The sequence below is a fragment of the Ictalurus punctatus genome, chromosome 26 (genome assembly GCF_001660625.3).
Source record: "Ictalurus punctatus breed USDA103 chromosome 26, Coco_2.0, whole genome shotgun sequence".
Classification (NCBI taxonomy): Eukaryota; Metazoa; Chordata; class Actinopteri; order Siluriformes; family Ictaluridae; genus Ictalurus; species Ictalurus punctatus.
The window spans coordinates 5,963,216-5,987,500 of NC_030441.2; the positions used below are offsets into that span (position 1 = coordinate 5,963,216).

Here is a 24,285-nt window from a genome sequence, read left to right on the forward strand (position 1 = left end):
GTCCATGGAAAAGACGATCCCGTTATCTTCGTTACAATTGGCCAAAAGACTTGAAGCACCGCACAATACTGTCTACATAAGTCTCTGTCTCTAAACCCCAATTCCCCTTACGAAGCCCCGGTGCTTTCCAACAGGAACATAAGCAGCCTTGTGAGTGAAGGGTTTTCTCACCTTAACATCTGTTTTGCCCTAAAAATGCTCATAAATAGCAGCCAGCTTGTTATTCTTTATATCTTACTTATTACTGCATGAATATGATTACTCTGCTTACATTAACATTACACTTTAAAAAAAAAAAAGAAAAAAAGTAATAGTCCATGACACAAAAAAAAAATCCCAGTTCATTTAATATACAATACATACAATGCCACGTGTAAGGATAAAATGAAACACACCTCATCGTCATTCAACAAAGCTACATTTTCAAACACATTTCTGTTCTCAGCACAGAATTCCTAAATTAGGAAATTACAAGATATTCTATTCTGAAGGCTACGGTTAATTCACCAGCATTTAAAACACCAACACACACACTCGGTGAAGTGTTAATGTTAAACTACTGACAGCTAAACAAACAAAAAGACATCAGGTTAAACAATCAGCCTTTAGAACGATTGACTTGTTGTGGAGTCACAATGCACAGGTTCACGGGTTAGAGTGAGGCATCAGGACCTCCAGCTGTACGAGTAGTCCCTCATGTCGAGGTGTCGGAGTGCACTCTTACCCAGCGTCGCCTGCTCCATCAGCTGCTGCACTGTGTGTTGCTGCAGACCGCACCGGCTCAACTCCAACACGTTACCCTGTTTTTTAAATAACAGGAAGTGATCAGGGATAATAATCATAATGAACATTTCCTGATCTGTTCACGACTATGAGATGTCAGAATATTTTGAAAAGACTTTGAACCTTCTGAAGCAATTTTTTTTCTCCCATTTGAGCTGCAGAAATATTGAGAACTTTACTGATTAATAAAAGAAAAAAAAGAAAAAAGAAAAAAAAAAAAACCCCTTAAGCACCACAGACATCATTTAAATATTGATAATGGTAAAATGGTAAATGGTCTACACTTATATAGCGCTTTTATCCAAAGCGCTTTACACTGTGTCTCATTCACCCATTCACACACACTCACACACCAATGGTAGCAGAGCTGCCATGCAGGGCGCTAACTTGCCATCGGGAGCAACTTGGGGTTCAGTGTCTTGCCCAAGGACACTTCGGCATGTGGAGTCACGTGGGCCGGGAATCGAACCGCCAACCCTACGATTAGTGGACAACCCGCTCTACCACCTGATCCACAGCCGCCCCTAATATTGAATGCGATATTTCGCACTAGTTGCGTTACGGTTCGAAACATATCCAAGGTTTACACAGCCGAATGCTTTTCAGTACACTCTGCACAGATGAAAAAGAAAATGCTGTCGTATGATTTATCGACATATCTGGGGGAGTTGCAGTCAAATGTGAAAGGGATGAAAAGCACTGTAGTAATTCTTTAAAATTAACAGACAGACCGTAATGGAAGTGCATTTTAATCTGTATTTGGGGGGGAAGGGAGAAAAAAAAAAAAAAAAAAAAAAAAATGGCAACAAATAGTGAGGGAACTCTCCAATCACAACCCTAATGTCCACTTCTCCTAACTGTAATGGATTTTCCTTCTTTCGTTTTGCATTGAAGTACAAGACTATCCATCCATCTTCTACCGCTTACTCTTTTTCAGGGTCACGGGGAACCTGGAGCCTATCCCAGGGTGATCGGGCACAAGGCGGGGTACACCCTGGACAGGGTGCCAATCCATCGCAGGGCACAATCACATACACACTCACACACCCATTCATACACTACAGACACTTTAGACACACCAATCAACCTACCATGCATGTCTTTAATGAATATTTAACAGTCATAGTTCATGTTTTCTGGCAATGAAATCTACAAACAAACAAAATGAACATGTTATTGCTCGAGAGTAACATTACCTGTGTGTCAGGTTCAGACGGCTTGGTGACTGGAACATTTAGAACAGCGCTAGGCTCGTGTGTGTAGAGCGCCATGGAAAAGCCTCCTTTCTGGGCTGGTCTCAAGAGCTGTGTAAGTGTGTGTAGTGCATGGGGCATTATGGGGCCAGTGACCTCCAGACTGCACACATCCTGATAGCCTGTCCTCACCTGGGTCTTCACATTTACACTCCGTGCCTGGAATAACACAGCAAATACATTTACACTACCCGTCAACAGTTTAGACATACTCATTCTTTATTTTATTTTACTTTATTCATTCTATCATTTATTTATTTTAGAATAATAATAATAAAAAAAAACCTGAAATAATACGAATGGGACTATGGGAATGATGATGTGATAAAAAACCCAAAATAAAAATAACTTAGCATTTTAGCATCTTCAAAGTAGACACCCTTTTTTCCAGAAATGTATTCTTGGCGTTTTCTCGAGCGATTTCTTGAGGAATTTCCCTGAGATGCTTTTTAAACAGTATTAAAGGAGTTCACACCGATGCTGGACTCTTATCGGCTGCTTTTCTGAATATTTCGCTCAGAGTCCTCCATTAAAAAATAATTTTTTGGAAATCTAATGAAAGAAACGAATGATATTTTTGTCTACAACACCGATTTCAAACATTTAATCATACGCCTTCAGATCAAAAGCTTTTTAAGATCATGAGAAACATTTCAGTCAAGTGTCTCTAAACTTTTGACCTGTCGTGTACGTGCCTTTTTTTTTTTTTTTTTTTTTAGTGGACAGAATAAACATTTGAATAACTGCTGTAAAAAGACGATATAATGGCGTAGAAGACTCTGGCTCCTCACCTTCAGCGTGTGCAGTGTAGCTCCTCTGAACGCTGTTGGGGCCAGCAGTGTTGGGGGTAACCCTGCCTGAGGTCCAGCTGCAGCCACCAGGCTCTTACAGTTGATGAGAAAGTTGATCAAGGTGAAGGTGTTTGAGCCCTCCACCAGAACTACCGATTCGGGCCTGTGGTCCAGTCGTACCTCGTCGTGCTCTTTACGCCTGACGGAAGTGATACGCAGTGTTATCCTGTTATTCTAATAACAACAGACTTGCTGGAAAGTTGTAAAAAGGGGATGGAGGCATGTTGGCCTTAATAAGGACCCACGGTTGGTCATTTCAGGTCTCTGGGTAATAATTAAATAATGAAGAATTAAATAACGGGAAACACAATCAGATCTTAAATATTCTTTCTATTTGTGAGGGTGTGTGTGTGTGTGTATTTTCACTCGTTGTGTCTGATTTATCAAGCTGGATTAGAACATACTTATTAATAAAAAAAAAAAACTTTGTAAAAAAAAGTTTACGAATAAATTTGCTATTCATGAAAATCCAGAAAATTCCAGAGTGTGCACGAGAAGACTTAACTAACGTAAACCTAACGTTGAATATAACATGCACGGACTACTGCACTTTTGTGTACGGAATAGACGATCAAGTTTAAACTGCTTGTCCGTAATTTCTCCATCTGGTGATTAATAAAGTATTATCTTATCTTTATTACGTTTACGTTTATCCGGCGCGATGTACAGAAGATCTTTGGAATCTCGATCAAAAAAACAAATCCTCGTGATAGTTCGTTAGGTCGGGGAATAACAGTAGCCTCGAGAAAACCGTCCTGTGAAAAAAAACCCACTCGTTTTATATCATCGACATTAATTAAAGAATATGAAAAAAATAACAAAAGCGAGCCAACACGAACCCGTAAATTAAGCCAAATAAAAACACATGATTTATCTACAATGACAAAAGAAATGCTGCTGTATAAACGGAAGAGGGGCCGGTCTGAACAGAGCTATATAGACCTGACAAACAGAAAGGCCTACTGTTATATCAACAGCATTAAAAATAAAACCATAGAAAAAGGCTTAACATACAGCTTGATTGAGATGGCATCAGGCTTCTTGATCTTGTCTTGCACCCCCATCTCTTTCAGCCAGGAGAAACATTCATCATCATCCTCCTCCTGCATGTCCTCCTGCTCCTCTTCCTTATCACTATACTCTGATGTCCTGAAACAGAAAGAGGCAGCAGTGTTGCGTTGTAGTAGTGAAGTAGCTAAAGTCACACTGGAGCTTTTAAAAAGCAATAATAATAATAATAATAATAATAATAATAATAATAATAATGCAGCTCAATACTCACAAGGTACTACTTTCTTCATCTAGGTCAGTCAGCTGAGAGTTGGCATTTAGATGTGAGGAGTTGTTCTCTTTGCTTTTCCTTTTCTCTTCCAGTAGAGGGAGTGAGAACTCTATCCCTGCGGAGAAACACAACGACATCCTGACAATCCATGCATCAAATGCTGATGTAAAAGTAGGACTGAGTGATTCTCAAAATTCTCACCAAGTGGTTTACTTGAATTTTGTCAAACTTTTTTTTAAACCATATATAGATTATTTCTACATTATAATCACTGCATAAATATGTTTACTTGTACTGCCTTCTTATAAAGGGACTGTTTTAAAGTTTTTATGAAGCTGGAAGTTTATTGATGACCACATGACCCGGACCATCCGCGTGGTTTCAGTCTCAGTCCTGCTGCAATAAACTCGCACACATACTGTGGTTGTTTATGAGCTTTCGTGTACTTGGCTCTGAATCTTACAGTACATTGGGCATTTTAATAAACAGTCATGTTTTGTGTGCGTGTTTTTTTTTTTTTTACCATCAGCTTTCATGGCTTCACGCAGGCCCCTGGTGGTTGGGGAAAGCAGTGCCGTGATGCCTTTAGCTCCACTCAGTCCTGCTGCTCTGAAAAGCACGGTGAACTGGTAGGAACACAGGTAAAAGTATGGACAGAGTTTGGCCTTTAGGAGACTGTACAGAGAAGTCAAGCTCACCGACCTGTAAAATGGAGGAAAAGGATACGTTAATACCAGCAGCTAAAATAAGAGAAGATGAATTACACAGATATAAAACACTCACAATAGTCATTACAAACAGGACCGAGTCAGACGCTTTAACAAACGAGACAAGTTTAGCGTGTACAGCCGCGTATATAACAGAGTGTTATCTCCATCGCTCACCATTCGCTCATCAGGCTCTGCTGTACGACTGCATCCTGTGCCCATGGCGTACTCTTGCCAGAGAAACTGCGCTTGGCACCGATCCTGGGGAACAGAGAGAGCCACGGCAGAGAAGGATGCTGCCAGTACTGCAGGCACTGCTGGAAACCACAGCGGAGCTCTGCGCAGCTGCGAGGGTCCTGTGTTGGGGTATGAGTATGAGTTAATGCATGTCGATATCTGCACCATCTTCCAAACAGCACACCAAAGCTAGCGTCAGCAATCACAGCGATAAGTTCAAATAAGTTACCGAAAGGCTGTACAGGTTACATCTCCGCAAAGCTAACCGTATCAAGACCGTCAACTTTAAAGAGACCCAGCAGTACCTCTACTCACGTTTATATAATATAATAACCATATAATATTTATATAATATCAACCACCTCAGGTTTTAACATACTCCCATAGTTGAGATTAAACATCTCAGCGAGAAGATGAGGCCTGCCCAAACAATCAATTAATCATCGTATCATATATTGTATAATCCCGTAATGTAACACGAGACCACGTACGCTACACGTCAAAAGTTTAGACACACCCATTCTTTATATTTTTTTAAAAATAATAATAATAATAATAATAATAATAATAAAGTCATCAAAACTCACAAATAGAACACAAATGGAACTATGGGAATTATGTCAATCAAAATAATTTAATGTTTTAGCATCTTCAAAGGCGACACCCTTTTTGCATCTCTAGCATTTCCAGAAACGTATTCTTGGCATTTTCTCAACAGATTTCTTTTTTCAGGAGTTTCCCCTGAGATGCTTTTTAAACAGGATTAAAGGAGTTCCCACCTACGCTGGACTCTTATCGGCTGCTTTTCGGAATATTTCACCGAATATTCCGTTTAATAAAAGATTTTCGTAAATAAAATTTTAGTTTTCTAATGAAAGAAATGAATATGTCGGCACGATTATATTTTTGTCTACAACACCGATTTCAAACATTTAATCATACACCTTCAGATCGAAAGATTTTTAAGATCATGAGAAACATTTCACTCGAGCGTCCCCAAACTTTTGACGGGTAGTGTAAGTATGTATTAATATCCTGTCTCATTAATTCCACCGACAAGGAATGTCCCACATGTCCCCTTCACTGACTGCTCGGAAAACACTGAAGCAACATATAAACGTTCATCGTCCGGTAGTCCGGTGATGAAGATGATTGATTATAAGAGGTTTCTGCCAAAAAAAAAACAAAAAAAACAAAAAAAAAAACAACCTGCAAACCTGACGATGTTCGGAGAATAACATTAAACACTGAACTAGAAATTTGTGTGTACAAAAAATCTCAAACGCCACGCTCTCTTTCCCTTTTATTTTTCAGCATACACAGCCTGGATTACTTCTGCGTGACCCATCAGGTTTAATTGTTAGATTATTAGTTGTTTAATAACTACAAATTCTTTATTTTTAAAACAATCAGGTGTCATAAAATCGGATGGAAACATGGCGTTTAATTTGAGTGTAACACTCGAACAACGTAAATCAAATATAATAATACAATAATTTGCTGCTTATCACGTTGTGTGTTTCGTGAATCAGATCATTTTTCAAGGATTTGTTCGAGCTCAAGTCCTTGCACTCGTTTCTACACAACCCTGATGATTAAGGCCCACTGTATTCAAATCACAGTCTGTACGAAAGTGTAACTCTCTTATGAACTACGTCTAAACAGTACCTGGATGTTCTGTGGTAGAGGAGTGTACTCTGCCCTGCAGTGCAAGCTCAGGCCCTGGGCTTCCTCTTGAGCTTTCGGCTGCTCGGCCCAGGAGAAAGACTGTGGGGAGGTGACGAGCGCTCGGGTCTTCAGGCTCCAGTCTGCTGGATATTCTCTACACACTTCCAGACGGGACTCACTGTGAAGATCAGGAGCCTCTGGACTCTAATTATAGAGGGGAGGAAAGCCAGATCGATTAGATCAATCCAAAAAGGATCCATTATATTAAAAGCTCAGCAAACTTTTGAGCACAGTGATGTAACAAGACGAGGAAACACCTAGAGCCAATGAAAAGAAGAAAGGTCTGAAAGGTCGAGTGATTAAGAAACAAAAGAGCTGCTAGTCATTTGTGGTGAAGATGATATTAAATGACACTGATGATTTCGGAGTCATTTTTGAGCGATTTGCCAAGAAACTCCTAAAATAATGCCGAACTAGAGAGAGAGCAATACGGTATGTACCGTACATTACATCAAATAATTGATTTAGGTAGGACTAGTGGTTGTAGCAAGCACTGTCATATTTTGCATCAGCAGTGAACACGTCGCGTCCTGTGTAACAAGACAGTCATGCAAATAAAATAACGCTCTGAACGGCACAACGCCTGCAAAGACATGCTGCTTCGACACCCATTAGTCCTTTTCATGGTCCGAATAAGAGTAAAATTGATAGGCCTGGCTGAAAATGTACTCGTTGGTAAATAAACAGCCCGTTGTGAAGTGAATGCAGAAATCACCCAAGTGTACAAATCAAACAGAACATGGAGCTGGAACTAAACAAATGAGTAGAAAAGTGTATAAATAATGAGCGTAAAAACAGACTGTCTGTTAGATCGTCTCAAGTGTTTATTTTCTTTTTCTGTCTGTCTGTCCGAATCTCACAAAAATAGTGTGTTTTTGCAGAACTACAGCTCTGTCCTTTGGCTCAGCTTGCCAAAATGCTGCCTGTAACTCATAATAACTCATTTGGCCTGGCCAAATAAAAACAAACAAACAAACAAATAAATAAATAAAAGGTCTCTGTTTGGATTTAAATAAGCAAACAAATAATTATTGCAGTGATTAATACCTTTCAGCTGGCAACAATTCTTTCAACCCTGACGCAGTGTGTAGCTTCTCATTTCTTAAACGACCCTGTCATCAGAAGACGTATCCCGTGGACGTGGAAAAGATTTAACTGTGTTTCAGAAGGGGCAAATTATTGGCCTGCATCAAGCAAAGAAAACTAAGGAGATTGCTGAAATGCCTGGAATTGGGTTAGGAACTGCACAACGCGTTATTAAAACCTGGAAGGAGAGCGTGAACTGTCCACTCTGAGGAAGAAACGTGGTTGGAAAAATTAACATTCAAAATTGAACGATCATGAATGCTTGGTGAAGTCACATCGTAACAAAAGAATCAACAGTAGAACTCATGGCTATGTTTAATAGTGAAAGTAAGAGCATTTCCACGCGCACAATGCGACGAGAACGTACAGGATTGGGACTGAACAGCTCTGTGACCTGATCAGTGTGAGGATAATCAGATAAAAATGATTTCAGTTTGTTAGGGAGCATAAAGATTGGACCGTGGAGCAATGGGAAAAGGTCATGTGGTCCAGGTTTATCCTTCTCCAAAGCGATGGGCGTGTCACAGTAAGAAGGGAAGCCTACTGTACAAGCCTTTCAATCGCTCAGGTCGAGGCTCAGCAACATTATGAAGCAATAAAATGAACTCAGATGAATACTGAATGTACCGAATGACCAGGTTCTCTCAATCAATGGTTTTCTTCTTCCCTGATGGCACAGGATGACAATACCAAGATTCATCAGGCTCAGAATGTTCAGGGAGCATGAGTTATCACTTTCACATTTAAGGTCCTGACCTTAACCCCTAGTGAAAGTCTTTGGGACGTGCTGGAGAAGACGACTTTATCGAGTGGTTCGACTCAAACGCAACTCTGGATGGAAATAAATGTTGTGATGCTGCATAAGGTTGTTGAAACAATGCCGCGACGAATGTGGATCATAATCAAACCTCAAGGTGGCCACACCGATTTACATAAATGTCAACTTCGACACACCGATTTACATAAATGTCCGTTCTTTTAGAAGGAGGACCAGGTTTTACACACCTTCGGGTTCGGGGTGGAGTTGTCTGCCTTGAATACGTCATCTTCAAATAAGAACTGATCTCCAGAAAAAGACACTGGTTCCTCCGGCTGTGAGAAAAACACCAAGAACTGTATTAATAATTCGTACTATTATTAGAACATGAAATTGTATTAAGCAGGAATGTCTAAAGACAATATATTTACACAGTCAGTGCTTTGAGAACAGAATATCTACTTTTCTGAATATCCACATTCATGCCAGGTATTGAACCTGAACAGCAAAAGTATTAATACTATAAACAGAAAATAACTGTTTTTACTTTCAGTTGAAGAAAATAAATAGATGCAGGCCTTATAGTTGCTAACACACACACACACACACACACACATATACATACATTTTATATATATATATATATATATATATATATATATATATATATATATATATATATATATATAAACACATATACACACATATATAAATAACCACACACACACAGTTGTTGCCAAAAGTTTGTATACCCCTTCCAGAATCTGTTGATCTTAATACTGTTAACAAAATAAGAGAATATAAAAATCCTGTGTTGTTTTTATTTAGTTCTGACCTGAATAAACTATTTCACATAACAGATGTTTACTTATAGTCCACAAGACAAGATAATAGCTGAATTCATAAAAAATTACCCCGTTCAAAAGTTTACATACCCTTGATTATTAATACCGTGTGTCCTTACCTGGATGATCAGCGACTGTGTTTATGTTTTGTGAGAGTTGTTCACGAGTCCCTTGTTTGTCCTGAGCAGTTAAACTGCCCAATGTTCTTCAGAAAAATCCTCCAGGTCCTACACATTCTTTACTTTTCCAGCATCTTCTGCATATATGACCCCTTTCCAACAGTGACTATATGATTTCAGATCCATCTTTCCACACTGAGGACGACTGAGGGACTCGTATGCGACTATTACAAAAGGTGCAAACATTCACTGATGCTCAAGAAGACAACACGATACATCAAGAGCTGGGGGGTGTAAACTTTTGAACAGGATGAGCGGTGTAAATTGTTAGTATTTTGTTTAAAGATATATTCTTTCCATTTAGTATTGGCCTTCAGATGCTAAATAAGATAGTTACATGTCTCCCAGAAAACAAAATACTAACAATTCACATCCCATCATCCTGTTCAAAAGTTTACACGCCCCTGGCTCTTAATGTATCGGGGTAATTGTTTATAAATTCAGCTATTATCTTGTCTTGTGGGTTATATGTAAACATCTGTTATGTGAAATAGTTTATTCAGGACAGAACTAAACTAAATAAACTATACACACACATATTTAGAACAATGTCTATATGAAACTTTCCCCAGCTTCACTGCTATGTTCTTACACACTATTAGCACAGTCTGTTGTTAGCGAGTTAGCATCAGTGCTATGGGGTTAGCGCGCTATCTAACCTGAACCGAGTGGAAGGAATGAGATGTTGGTTAAAAACACGCCCTGGTTGATGTGGATGTGACTCTGAGGATCCAGGGTGAACTCGGGAGGAAGTTACTGTACCTGTCCACACCGGTCTCTCCGCTCTCCGGGGTTTTCTCCCTCACACAAAGCGCTAAACGGGTCTCTGTCCCCCGCAGGGTTTTCGGAGCGGTTTCTCTTCTTTGGACTGTTGTAGGTGTTTTCGATGTTGGCGAACGGGTTTCTGCGCTTCACTCCGTCGCAAGCTCGAATCTGAGTGAGGAGCCGCGGTCCGGGAGAGAAAGGCCGGATATCAGCTCCCGCCGAGCCGCTGGACGCTGCAGAGGCGCTCCGGCTCAACACCTCACTCCGGGCCCGCTTCTTCCTCATGCGCAGGACATCACGCGGCTTCTTAAAGCTCGGGGAGTAATAACTCTGATCCGCCATCGTTAATAATAATAATAATAATAAAAAAGAAGTTTTTTTTAGATAACGTTTAAAGGCAGCGGAACGAAGACAGCGAAAACAAGTACAAACACACGCGCGCGCTCCGCCGCTTGTTTTCCCATTCTAAATTTCGCGCGTGACGTGAACACGTCAAAGTCGTCATTCTCCCCTCGAGCTACACTACTGCGGCTGCGTTCATTTTGCGCAGACTTTTCCCCCAGAGCTGCGCACAGTCCCGCACGACTTTTACTGGAGCTGCGTAAATGCTGCGTTGATTGAAGACACCCGGATGTTGATATTTTTTTGTTTTGTTTTTTTGAAGAACGGAAATATCGACAAAGTTTCTTCTGATGCACAATAAAAGACTCTCAAATTACAGACTAGATCACGGAAAACGTTTGGTAATTAAAATGTTTAAAATAGGTTTTATATTTGACTAGTGACATGCGCAGTCGCTGATAATATATATATATATATATATATATATATATATATATATATATATATATATATATATATATATATATATAATGTTTTTTTTTAAATCAAACAACTTAAATATATTATAAAAGAAGTATAAAAGTATAAATATTATCAACCATATTTAGCATATTTAAAGGCCCACACTGTAGTTTGATTATAAAATGACATTATATAATATTATATTACATGATAATTGTAATATAATTCCATCCATCCATTTTCTATACTGATTATACTACAAGGTCGCAGGGAACCTGGAGCCTATCCCAGGGAGTATGGGACACAAGGCGGGGTACACCCTGGACAGGGTGCCAATCCATTGCAGGGCACGATCACACACACATTCATACACCCATTCATACACTACGGACACTTTGGACACGCCAGTCAGCCTACTATGCATGTCTTTGGACTGGGGGAGGAAACCGGAGTACATGGATGAAACCCCCACAGCATTTGGAGAACATGCAAACTCCACACACACAGGGCCATGGTGGGAATCAAACCCCAACCCTGGAGGTGTGAGGTGAACGTGCTAACCACTAAGCCACCGTGCGCCCAATTATAATATAACATAAAAAAAAGAAAGAAAAAAATATTTTATATATCCTCTATATAATATCTACAGTATATATCTGATTTGTTTAATAGCTTATTGGCCTTATTGTTGGCTTTAATAGCTTATTGGCCTTATTGTTAAGGCTACACCAAATGGCAAGTATTAATTACAATGTAATTACTCAATTCCAATCTCTAGAATATGAATCTGATGTGTAAAGCCTTATTTTCAGTGGGCAGCATAAGAAGAGTCCATGCTTCTCATCCAGTATTATCTGCATGCTGGAAATTAATGTTCAGAATTCCATGATAAGTCTGACATGAATTTGACTCATTTGGTGACTTTTTAATATGTTCCCTCATCTCCTAATCCACTCCTTCAGTGTCATGCGTTTAGATTAATGAAAGTGCTCTGCCTCTGACCACAGTTAATTTCCCAGTTTACCGTTATCATTTGTGATTAATCACAGTGTGGAATCCGCGAGCGGAACTCAGCTGAAATGACAGGAGATGGGAATTGTTGAGGCAGACGAGTTTGCAGAGGTCAGTGCCCTGACTATTGATTCTGTTGGCTGTCAGTGCTGATGCGGGAAAGAAGCGTCCACTTGATGAATGGTGTGTAATTGATAGGTAAGCGACCTTGACTCTTAATCAGTCTTGGTATGTTTAGGCTAAATTGTGTAAGAATATGGAGATTGGGCTGGATGATCATGAAGAATTATCAGCGGTACGTCAAGAGATCGGAGCTGAATTTTAAGTCCTTTTTCAACCACTTGGTCGATTCAACAGCACTGACATAACTATTGCTCATAAATGACGTATGCCGTCCTATTTATATTTACTTTGGTTGCTAACTATTGTTTCATAGTGCCACTTTTATCTTGAGCATGATTTTAGAGCTGTGAGGTCTGATGACTGAGAACAGAGTTTTATTTTAAACAGTATTCTAATTTCTATAAATAGCTGCCGTTACAAATGAGGCTGTGGTTAATGTATCCTTGACTCTTTTTTTTTTTTTGGTCTTTGTCTCTATTTCTCTCTCACTCACACAAGCACACACACTTGGGTAACTGTCTCTACACAGATTTTCCATGTGTGTAAATGTTGCTAAGTCGAACTGTAACCCCAGTAACTGAAAATATTTTGAAAATGTGAAAGTCTCTTTTAGTTTTTTTTTTTTTTTTTTTTTTTTTTAAAAAGCACTTTGCTTTGCAGTAATAGCAAAACGGTGGGATTGTGCTTTCCTATCGTTTGTGGGGAATGTGATCCTAAAGTAATGCACACACACACACACACACACACACACACAAACACAAACACACACACAGACTAATTTCTACATATAAATATAAACATTGATGTGTGTGTGTGTGTGTATGTGTGTGTGTGTGTGTGTGTGTGTGTGTGTGTGTGTGTGTGTGTGTGTGTGTGTGAGTGTGTGTGAGTGTGTGTGTGTGGTGTCATGCTGCTCTGACACCCTCTGCTTTTTATATAATTTTTAAAAATATATTTCATGGACCTTGGCCTGAATCCTGCAGCTGGATTATAGCTAATGCTCTGTAGTCCCTTTGCACTGACTGTTGGGCTAGTCTGCATTTATATAACCCCATGTCCTCTTCTCTCTCCTCCGTGTGAGTGTGTGTGTGTGTGTGTGTGTGTGTGTGTGTGTGTGTGTGTGTGTGTGTGTGTGTGTGTGTGTGTGTGTAGAGGAGCTAGAAAGCAAGAAATATAGGTATCGCAGAAGATGAGTGAAGTAAGCTAAACGAGATGGTGAAAAGCAAAGAAGGGAGACACAGACCTTAAATTGGGGAGAGAGAGAGAGAGCGAGAGAGAAAGAAAGAAAGGGAGGAGTCAAAAAAAAAAGAAGAGAACTACTGAGACGAGTGAGTAAGGAGAACATATAAAGAGAGTGCGTATTTGTCTGTAAGATAGTGTTGAATAGCATGGGCAGGTCAGGGCTAGTCTGCTTGTCTGTATAAATTCTTCTTGGGTCAGGAATAGCACATGGAAGCAGGGGCTGGCAGAGGGGGGTATTAGAAGCTGGCACCATTTTAGGAGCCTGGCCATTCTTGTCCTATCAGCACAAGATGACACTGACAGACAGAGTCTAGCCCCTTTCCCGTTGATTTCTCACGGCCCTGACCGTTGAACAGTGAAGAGAAAGAAGGACGCCACACGACATTGTCTACAAACAATCAGCTTCTTCACAAGGTTTACATTCACAAAATAAAGCAGTTCTAAAAAAAAAAAAAACATATAGGCTATGTATCATTTCTAGTTTTCTCAAGTGTGGATGTCAAAGACACCGTCACTGTCAACGTCAATCAACCAGTGATATCAACAAGTAGTTTACAGTCTATTTACATAAAAGTGGGTGATCTGTGGGTTACGGCCAAACTCAAGCGGATATCTGAAATACGGATGGGTTTGCACTGTAAAAGGACAACCTTAAAAGGCAGTGACGGATGAGGTAAAGCCTCATAAACCTGGGATTGCATGTGCAACAGACCTCCATGTCTGGTTTAACTCTTAAATGGAAATCGTCCAATCTTGGTGCTGGTAGCGCAATGCTAACCTTAGCACGGTGAGTCACGGGACATGCAGCAATCTACAGGTTACAGTTAGAAATCTCAGAACTGCGCGTATGCTGGAGCTCAGACGAAACCTCATCGAGTGATTGTAAAGGAACAGGTGGCCGTGGGTGAAAATCATAATTCGTTGCCTTAAATGAATAGTTCCCAGCATACAAGCCGTTGTTTTGGCAGATATACATTTTCTGGCTAATATTTTGAAAGTATGATGATACAATTCTTCAGATTCAAGTTTTATGACAGTGCCATGGCAGGGTATTTCTTTAGAAATAGAAGGAACTGGTGTAATAATAATAATAATAATAATAATAATAATAATAATAATAATAACAACAACAACAACAAATTTTCCATAATTATCTTAAGAAAAACAAAACTGAGTCTCATGCTGTGGAAAATCGAGTCCATGCATCAGCTCTACACTTCATATTGGTCAACGTGTCAGTCCACTATTCAGTAAAGCTGGTGCTCAGTATGGCCTCCACACTGCCTCAGCAGACATGCTGGTCGGAGAGCTGCTGTGGCTTTCCTCTGCCTCAACAACAATGTCATTCTGATTTGGCAGTGAGGGGTGGAGGAGGGCCGAGCCCGTCGAGGCGCTGGTGCAGGGCGGCAGGATCCTGGGGGGCGTGCGATCACCCCCACCTCCTCCTGACATCATGGAGAACTGGTACGAGCCGGTAGCGCTGCTGTAATAGAGGTGATAGGGAGAAGAGCTGGCCTGGAAGTGTCCACTCTGGCCCTGGGAGGAGCCAGCAGGGTAGGGAGGTGGTAAGTAAGTGTGGTAGCGGCCAGCAGGCGCAGTCATGGCTGACATGCCGATACCTATAGCGTTAGTGACAGGGGTTGGGGTGTAGGTGAAGGCTGCAGTGGGGTAGGGAACCCGGGGGTCGGTGAAGCGGTTGTCTGGTAGCGAGGGGATGGAAGAGAAGGGGCGCTCCAGACCGACACGCGGGTCACTGAACAGGTCTGAACCTGCAGGATGAAAAGTTTTGGGTTAAAGTACTTACAACATTGTACAGAAATGTATCCACAAAGACGTGGTACTGTATGTATCCAAACCTTCCAGCTAATGAAAGCTATACTACATGTGGACTTTAAAAAAAAAAAAAAACCATCAGCCAAACATTATATCAGCTAACTATATCAGATAACTGTGTGCATATTATACATTTACATCGATACAAGAGCATCTTAAATGGCAGAGAGAGATTGTGTCCAATGTGATGCTCGCGTTACCATTTAACAATGAGCTTTGTGCTGCTATGCTTTTGGGAAATGTAGTCCGGGTCATCAGAATTTTCTTGTTTCATATCTTTATACATGATATCTGATGACTGTATAATAAAAAAAAAAACAGACAACGGCCCTTAATCATAAACGTTGCTTCGAAATGAGTGAAGATTTGTGCACAGAGAATGATGTACAGACAAATCTGCGTCCGATTTGTGAAATGTGCGACGTCAGAATGAGAAGTGATTAAAGCACAAATGACGAATCGGCTTCAGCTGCATGGAAAAAAGCGTCTGTCAGCTAATTGCTTATTAACGTGGCATAAACCTGCAGTCCATTCCAATTTACCCTCACATCTCTCTAATATAGGTGTTTGACAGTGAGTCATTAAGGACAAAGAATTCAGAAAAAGCCAGTGGAAACGAGAGCAAACTTAGAAACTGATCTAGAGTCGCTTTGGTTTGAGGTTACTGCAAATAAACGCTGTTATGGAAGTGTGTTTCTAATAAAGCTGTTTAGAAAACTGAACCGTTTTCCAGTGTCACCTGCAGATAGTTATGAAAACTTTATTTATATTTTATTTATAAAATATCGGGTTTATATTCGTTTTAGAACTTGATTACGTCAGACCTAACTGAAGTCAGATTTCATTCAAACTATAGAGCTTTTATGACTATAGATGAGCCATGTTTCCATCCTGAACAAATAAACAAATCCATATTTAATAGTGATGAGATTATTTATATTTCTATAATGCACAGATGTACGTATCAATGTTATTTGCTATTTTTATTATTATGAGCTAAACTACTCTGCTTACTATAGCCTACGGGCTTTTCATGATATTGATACTGATTTTATTGAACTGCAAGTCAAGCTTTTTCCCCTCATTTTCCCCCCATCATATTTATATGCAGAAATCGATACAGATCAACCAAAGTTGACCGTACACAAGTGCGATTAAAAAAAAGGTCCGTTGCGCTGGCATGACCTTCTCAGTTCTCTATCAGTGATGCGCAGATGATGCGTGATCAGATGTAAGACGCTAATGCGTTTGAGATCTTACAGTGTATTGGATTGCGGCTCGGAGAGATGGGTGTCGTAGGGTGAATAGCGGGTGCAGAAATAGCACCCAGGTAAGGGTAGGATTGTTCATAAGACCAGGACGGAGACGTCTGCATTTGCCTGGAGTCTGAAAAAAACAAAATATTATTATTATTATTATTATTATTATTATTATTATTATTATTATTACATCTTTGAATGAGTTTAAAAAGAAAAAAAAGAAGATATGAACACAAGCTCTTGTTCTTAACCTTCATAATTATTTATTTTTTTTTACTAAAAATGATCATTCTCATAAACTCGTAAAGAAATTACACTGAGATGTGAAAAAAGATGATTTCGACTACACAGGTAACATGTTTTATTCATATTATTCCTTTGACTAAATTTGCCGGCTTTAATACGCAGATGCCAAATAACAGGATAGCATTAAAACTTCCACAGAGCCTCTATTAAACACTGAAGTCTGAATCTTAACAACTATAACCAGTTTACAGGGCTGGAATATTGCATTAGGAGTGGATTTGTGAGCGCTGTTATGTACACCTGGAAACAAGCATAATATCATTACATGCTATCGTGTCACTACCAGGAAACACAACGTTTTGGGAAATAAATAATTGTTCAAACCTGTGATACAGCCTGCTAACTCTGACCTGGATTTCCCTTCATCCCACAATATTATCAGGGCTAATGCGCCACTGCACAACAAACAAGACACTAAAGGATAGAAAAAGACAGAGACGTTCTCTCACTTTTCCTTTCTCTATATCCTGCTCTCTCTCTCTCTCTCTCTCTCTCTCTCTCTCTCTCTCTCTGTGTGTCTCTCTCTCACTCCCTACGATCCAATAAATGCTCGCCGATAGCCTGCAGACTTCCAGACAGAAGAGGAAGGCGAGCCATCAGAGAGGAAGCAAATTACGTACAGCGGCCAAAGCGAGCGTTTCAGGCTGTTTCAAGTGGAGCCAGACTGCGGCGCAATGCCAAGTCTCCCCCCTCGAATCCCTACGGCCTCTTCCAGAAGCCCCCCTCTCTCCTTCCTCCACCTCCCCAGGCCTAGTGCTTCTGCTATGGGCCAGGAGTCACACATGGCTGGGTGGGTGGCTTGAGGCGTCTTTGTGCATCCGGTACAGGCAAAGCTCGTTCGTGTTTTACTGGACTCCCACATACACGCACATGTGGATGTGAAATGTGGAGGGTGCAGAATGAGGACTGAACCATTCAGTGTCCATACACTTACTTCAAGACTAGGCACAGACAGAAGTGTAACACACACACACACACACACACACACACACACACATCTGGGGGGGGGGGGGGGGGGGGGGGGCATTTTGTGCACTAGAACCGGGCAAGTTTGGGTTTATTGAGTATTCCATGTATTCCAGCTTGTCGATGTTTTAAACCATGGAGATGTTGGGAAATGGGTTTGTAAGTTATAGGTGCGTGAAGAATAAACTAGTTCGTTTAATTCATAAAGTGATGCAGAGATTGTTTTCTCTTTTTCTTTGTGATCATACACACCTTTCACTATTTATTCGTTTCAACACATCAGAATATTTTATCGCTCTTTGACAGTCTCAGTCTGCACTTCCTAAAATTCCACTCACGCAGTGAAAAACACTCATTACATTTCACCGTTGCTATGTCACTTCCTGGCAAAGCGCTAACAACTGCACTACACACACACACACACACACAACCACACACACACACTTCTCCAAAAATTTTTTTTGATAAACATGAATACAACACAAAAGCTCCAAAACACTGATCCCCTAAACACTCTAATGCACTCTAATTCATTAAAACACACACACACACACACACACACACACACACACACACACACACACACACACACACACACTGCCTGTGGTTCCAGCTGCTACTGATTTACTATATTGTGAAAAAACGCAGAGAGAAAAAGAAGAGAGAGGACAGTGTGTGAAAGAGAAAGAGAGAGAGGGAGAGAGAGAGAGAGAGAGAGAGAGAGAGAGAGAGAGCTCTTGAATGACTTAATAACAGTTTCCGCTGGCGGTGCTTCCACTGCTATTTCTGGCGGCAGGATCAGAGAGGAGAGAACAGCACGCAGAAGGAAACACACTGTTTCAGGGCTCTGCGCTTCCAACAGCAGTGGATCCCTCCATCTCTCAACCTTCTGCATTACTCTGCGCTCGCTCTATCACTCTATCTCTTTGCCATTCATTCCTTTCGTCATGCTCACCCAAGCTCAACTGTCCCACCCTTCTTGACTTGATTTCATCATGTACTATAGGGCGCATGTTCGGTGTGCAATTCTCATTTAATCTCTCTCTTTCTCTATAATAATAACACTAATAATAATAATAATAATAATAATAATAATTATAATAATAATAGGGAGATACAGTGACCTCCACTAATATTGGCACCCTTGGTAAATATGAGCAAAGAAGGCTGTGAAAAATTGTCTTTGTTGTTTAACCTTTTGATCTTTTGTCAATTTTTTTTTTTTTTTTACAAAAATACTCTGCTCTCATGGATTTCAAGCAATTGCAAACACAACACAGATTTATCCAAGAAAATATCTTTGTTAAACATAGGTTTGAAACAATTACTGACACCTCTATGAATTCATATGTGAAAAATATACTTGAACTATAGTTCCATTGATATTTTACATTAATTTTAGTACAACCTGGTAACTAGGAACAGGAAATTGTTCAACCATGACTTCCTGTTTCACAGGGGTATAAATATGACGTAACACGCAGGCCAAATTCCCTTAGTCATTCATAACAATGGGTAAGACCAAGGAATATAGCTGTGATGTGCAGCAAAAGGTTGCTGAGCTTCACAAAATGGGAAGTGGCTATAAGAAAATAGCACAAGCATTGAAAATGCCCGTTTCCACCATCAGGGCAATAATTAAGAAGTTCCAGTCAACTGGAGATGTTATGAATCGACCTGGAATTGGACGTGTGTCTATATCGTCTCAACGCACTGTGAAGAGGACGGTTCGAGTGGCCAATAAATCTCCAAGGATCACAGCTGGAGAATTGCAGAAGTTAGTTGTGTCTTGGGGTCAGAAAGTCTCCAAGACTACAATCTGAAGTCACTTACATCACCACAAGTTGTTTGTGTTTGTGTCTGTGGGGTGAACTGAAGAGGAGAGTCCACCAGCGTGGACCTCGAAATCTGAATGATCTGGAGAGATTCTGTATGGAGGAACGCACTCAAATCCCTCGCCATGTATTCTCCAACCTCATCAGGCATTATAGGAGAAGACTCAGAGCTGTTATCTTGGCAAAAGGAGGTGGCACAAAGTATTGACTAAAAGGGTGCCAATAACTGTTGCACACCTATATTTAACAAAGATATTTCTTTGTTTTGTTTGCAATTGTTTAATATCCATGAGAGCAGAGTATTGTTGTGAATTTTTTTAACAAAAGATTAAACAAGAAAGAAAATTTTTCACAGCCTTATTTGCTCATATTTACCAAGGGTGCCAATATTAGTGGACAGCACTGTATTATACTTATACTAGATATATCTTGGTCAAAATTCCTCCATTGTTTTGGTGACCATTTCTCTATTCGTCCTACCTGCTAAGTCTCTCAGGGTGTATATATTGCTTAATGTTGAATTATTCCCACAAGCCTGTTTTAATAAAAGGTCCGATTTTCTCATACAGCTGCTTCCTGTCGGTGGATTCTCACTTCCCTATTTTCCCTGGTCTGCTTCCTCTAAGAATACATATGCAATCTCTCTCTCTCTCTGTCTCTCTCTCTCTTTCTCTCTCTCTCTCTCATGCACACAGACACACACCTCACTCCTATTTACACTCCTTCATGGAGGAAGAGAAAGTAACGATCAATCTCTCAAAGAGGCCCTCCTGCGTAACTACCCCAATTAGGCATTACACAAAACAATGAACAACAAAAAAAAGGAGAAGTACTGTTAGCATGCTAATACAATACCTAACTGTTATAGTCAGACACATTTCCCAGAAATTGGCTTCTGTTTTCATCTGGGAAACGGGTTTTTTTTTAAAAAGAAAAAAGTCTTACTCACATTTCACAGTCAGCAATTACTCAGATTTAATGTATAAATGCTAAGCATATGCTAAGAGCATGATGACGTGGCCTTCACCACATTGGAATCTGTTCAGCAACTGCTTTGAAATCTTTTCGTGTATTAACCGTGATTAAAAACAGTCTCAGGTTGTACTATTTTTCACGCAGCAGGATGAAATGGGGCTTTCCAGTCCAAAAGATTCAAAGTGAAATGAGGAAATTATATTTATGGCCTCTGTTTCATTTTACAAGACTCGGGTGGATGTGTATTAGAGTGTGTGTGGTAGTGGAGAGGCATACATGTTTGAGTGGGAATGTTTGCCTGGTGGCACTGAGCGTGTGTGTGTTTGTGTGTGTGTGTGTGTGTTGTGCCCTGCTCAGGCACGCTCATCTAAGTTGCAATCAAAGGTGGCCTTGTTCTCTTCATTTGTTATGTCTGTATCCTCGATGGTGTGTCACTACATATCCTCATGTCACTTGGTAAGAACAAATAAAACATCAAACATCTTCAACAGTAAACTATAAGAAATAAACAGTTCCGCAAACTGTCTTTGGTTGTGACTTCACGGCAGAAATGACATTTTAGCAAAGTGAAAATATCTTGAATCTGGGTAGATTCGGCTTGTATTTCTTATCGTGAGATTATTATCAATCCGATAAAATGTTTCAGCCTGTTTTTAGATGCTTTTAATCATTTCAATAGGTTTAACAATCTTACATTTGGTATATTTCAATCCTATAATAAGAACTAGTAGAAATATTGGACTATATTGAAGATATTTTCACTTGTTCTTTATGCACTTAAAAATAAATAAGTAATAAAAGAAAAAAAAGAAAAAAGCAACTACGCTCTGGCTTCCCAAAGTTGGTCTTGGGTAAAATGAGAGGTGTGTGTAGAACCCTCTCAGGGAGTACAATCCTATCTGATGAGCGAGTTAAGCACATCTTTAGACAATGGCGTTTTTTTTTTATTACGTTCTTTAAAATCATCAGGTAACTTACCAGGTATTTGGCTGTGGGTGGGGCTACCAAAGGGAGGTGTGTTCAGGGTGGGGCGGGGATTGGGCGCAGAGGCCTGGTGAGGACTGCACCTCATGGCGCTCCTTCTCAACTGCTCGGAGAAGGCCAGCGCGCCTGGCTTTACAACTTCTTCCAGCTTTTGTCTATGACCTGAACACACACACAAAAACACCCCGGGAGAGATGTACTTATATACGGGAAGAAAGAGCAAGACGATCGTGTGCATCCCAAAGACAGGTGGCTGAAAATACACATAAATCGTCCACATTTCGATCAGCGCTTCACTGCCCTCTGATTTTTCCAGCTCATTTCCTGATTCCATTTCAAATGGTAATAATGACTCCCAGACCCCATCATCTGCTGTATATCTGACTGTTAGGACCCCGCTGGTGTAGTGGCACCAGAACAGAATGTTTCAGTTAGATGAAGAGGAAGCAACTTGGCAGGGCCTGTGGACTAAATGGAGGGATGAAGGGGGGAAGGATGGGAGGATGAATGGATGGAAATACCAGGAAGAGAAGTTTAGTAGAATAGACAGTGTTGAGCATATGGAACATACCGGTATATAGAATATGAGATTTATAACGGAGTCACGAATAACGGGATGAATTATTTATTTATTTATTTATTTATTTATTTATTTATTTATTTATTTATACCTCAGATGCTTAACATGCATTGAACCTGAGCTTTGTGAATATGAAGCGAAGTGAAAAAGAAATAGTCATTTAAGAGTTAGCAGAGGTGAACATTCTTAATCTGTTTGGTGCCATTGCTGTTGGAGGTTCTAGACTTCGGATTGTTTCTTGATTGCTCAGGAAGCAGTATGTTTGTACGTGTGTGTTTGACGAGATTGGTTTTTAATTAGACTCAAACACAACTCTGTTGAATCCTGCAAGAATTAAGGAACTGTGTCGGTATTTATATTCAGAAAGTGTGTGCAGCTGCTAAGGGGAGGTCGTTTGCTAAAGGGAAATCATAGTTGTTATTTTAATTTATTGCCAAATACTGTACGTGCAAATGCTTTCCTCAAATGTTCCCAAGCTAGTCGATAAATTACTGCAAACCGTCCAAGGAACTTTATTTTAAAAGTGTTGTGTCCTCAAACTACTGATGTGCTCCGTATGTATGTGTGTGTCAAGCTCCAGTGTATTTCTGATAGTGTTTGCATATTCTGAACTTGCTAATATTTGCGCACGTGTGTTTTTATTCTGTGCATAAGCTCTGATGAAGAGCATTTCGCATTGTTTATGTGCTGTATACTCTGTATAGTCCACTCACGACTGAGCATGAATGTCTGAATGTCTGCTCCTGACCTCACACATAGACAAGCAGGAAGCAGGAGGGATTAATGATTGCAGGCGATGAAAGGAAGGAGGAGGGGGGGGATAAAGGGACGAAAAAAGACAAGTCTCTCAGCTGTGCGAAACCATCAGACACACTTGCCTGTATTCTCATTGGCACATGCACACCGACACGAGAGGAGGAAGTGCTCCTGAAACCAGAGCTGCCGTTCGAGGACTTTGAAGAAGAAGCCAGCGGTGGCGAAGCCTCCATATGGTGGCGAGGCGCCGGAATAACGGACAGAGCGGGAATAGCCCTACGGCTTGCATGAGCACAACGGCGGGGGCACGATGTGCTCTCATATAACCCACATACACACACTACTGCACCCACACACACACATACTTTTATAATGTGTCCATCCAGCTGATCTTTATATAAAATCTTACAAGAATACTGATATTTTATTTCATTTAAATTAAGACGGTTGTGGATGAACCACGTCATCCGGTAAAAATACAAATTTCAACCTAGCAGTTGAAATGAATGTGAAGAAAACCGATACAAGTTCGGCACCATTTGTATCCGACACAAACACAGATTCAAACCTAACACAGAATGTTTGACACAGCATCCCTTGAAAGCTTTTCTTCTCTGTTCTATCCTATCGGCTCTACGGCTACTGGAAAAACTCAGCTAGTAGTAGGCTGTAGTGGTTTCCAGACGTACACCGCAATCATCTGCAGACCTCAGCACCCTGTTTCTATTAACATACCACCAACCACCACATTAGCATAAAAAGCTGGTGGGTAATAATCAACCACAATAAAACATACTTAACCACACACAGACACTCCCATAAAAATGCCTAACTCATTTCTTGCCAAGAAACGCTTTTTAAATCCCAGTGATGCTAAACATAACTAATGATGAAGGATATAACTTTGTTCAAATATTTGCCTATTTATGTATTTATTTATTTATTTTTAGTCAAACTACTGGATTAGACTTTAAAACTTACGGCGGGGTTCCCTGGGTCCGTCCACTGTAATCTTGATGGCTCTCTGATAGGTGGCCACTTGAGGGGGGTTAGTGAATACGGTGATGGTGAGAGTAAAACTCTTCCCTGAGAGAGAGAGGGACACACACACACACACACACACACACACACACACACA

The 24,285-nt window shown here is 40.3% G+C and overlaps 2 protein-coding genes across 6 annotated transcripts in view; both read right to left on the minus strand.

The window, feature by feature from the left end:
- Positions 1–329: 329 nt before the first annotated feature.
- Positions 330–11,025, minus strand: LOC108258906 (DNA replication fork stabilization factor DONSON). The gene is made up of 10 exons (XM_017457905.3): positions 10,471–11,025; positions 8,933–9,019; positions 6,782–6,985; positions 5,054–5,232; positions 4,693–4,871; positions 4,170–4,284; positions 3,902–4,036; positions 2,828–3,026; positions 1,980–2,195; positions 330–800 (listed from the first exon to the last, which is right to left on the minus strand). Exons 1-10 carry the CDS (start codon positions 10,813–10,815, stop codon positions 666–668), a joined length of 1,794 nt encoding a protein of 597 aa, XP_017313394.1. The 5' UTR covers positions 10,816–11,025; the 3' UTR covers positions 330–665.
- A 3,012-nt stretch (positions 11,026–14,037) lies between these two features.
- The window catches only part of runx1 (RUNX family transcription factor 1), a 41,003-nt gene continuing 30,755 nt past the window's right edge, over positions 14,038–24,285 (minus strand). For 4 of the 5 annotated variants that reach the window (XM_017458162.3, XM_017458160.2, XM_017458165.3 and 1 more), the window contains 4 exons: positions 24,129–24,233; positions 21,806–21,973; positions 16,747–16,872; positions 14,038–15,422 (listed from right to left, as the gene is read on the minus strand). In XM_017458162.3, the coding sequence (XP_017313651.1) occupies positions 14,917–15,422; positions 16,747–16,872; positions 21,806–21,973; positions 24,129–24,233 (905 nt within the window). In that variant the 3' untranslated portion in view covers positions 14,038–14,916. The remainder of the gene's footprint in view (positions 15,423–16,746; positions 16,873–21,805; positions 21,974–24,128; positions 24,234–24,285) is intronic. The other variant, XM_017458163.2, reaches the window with a different exon arrangement.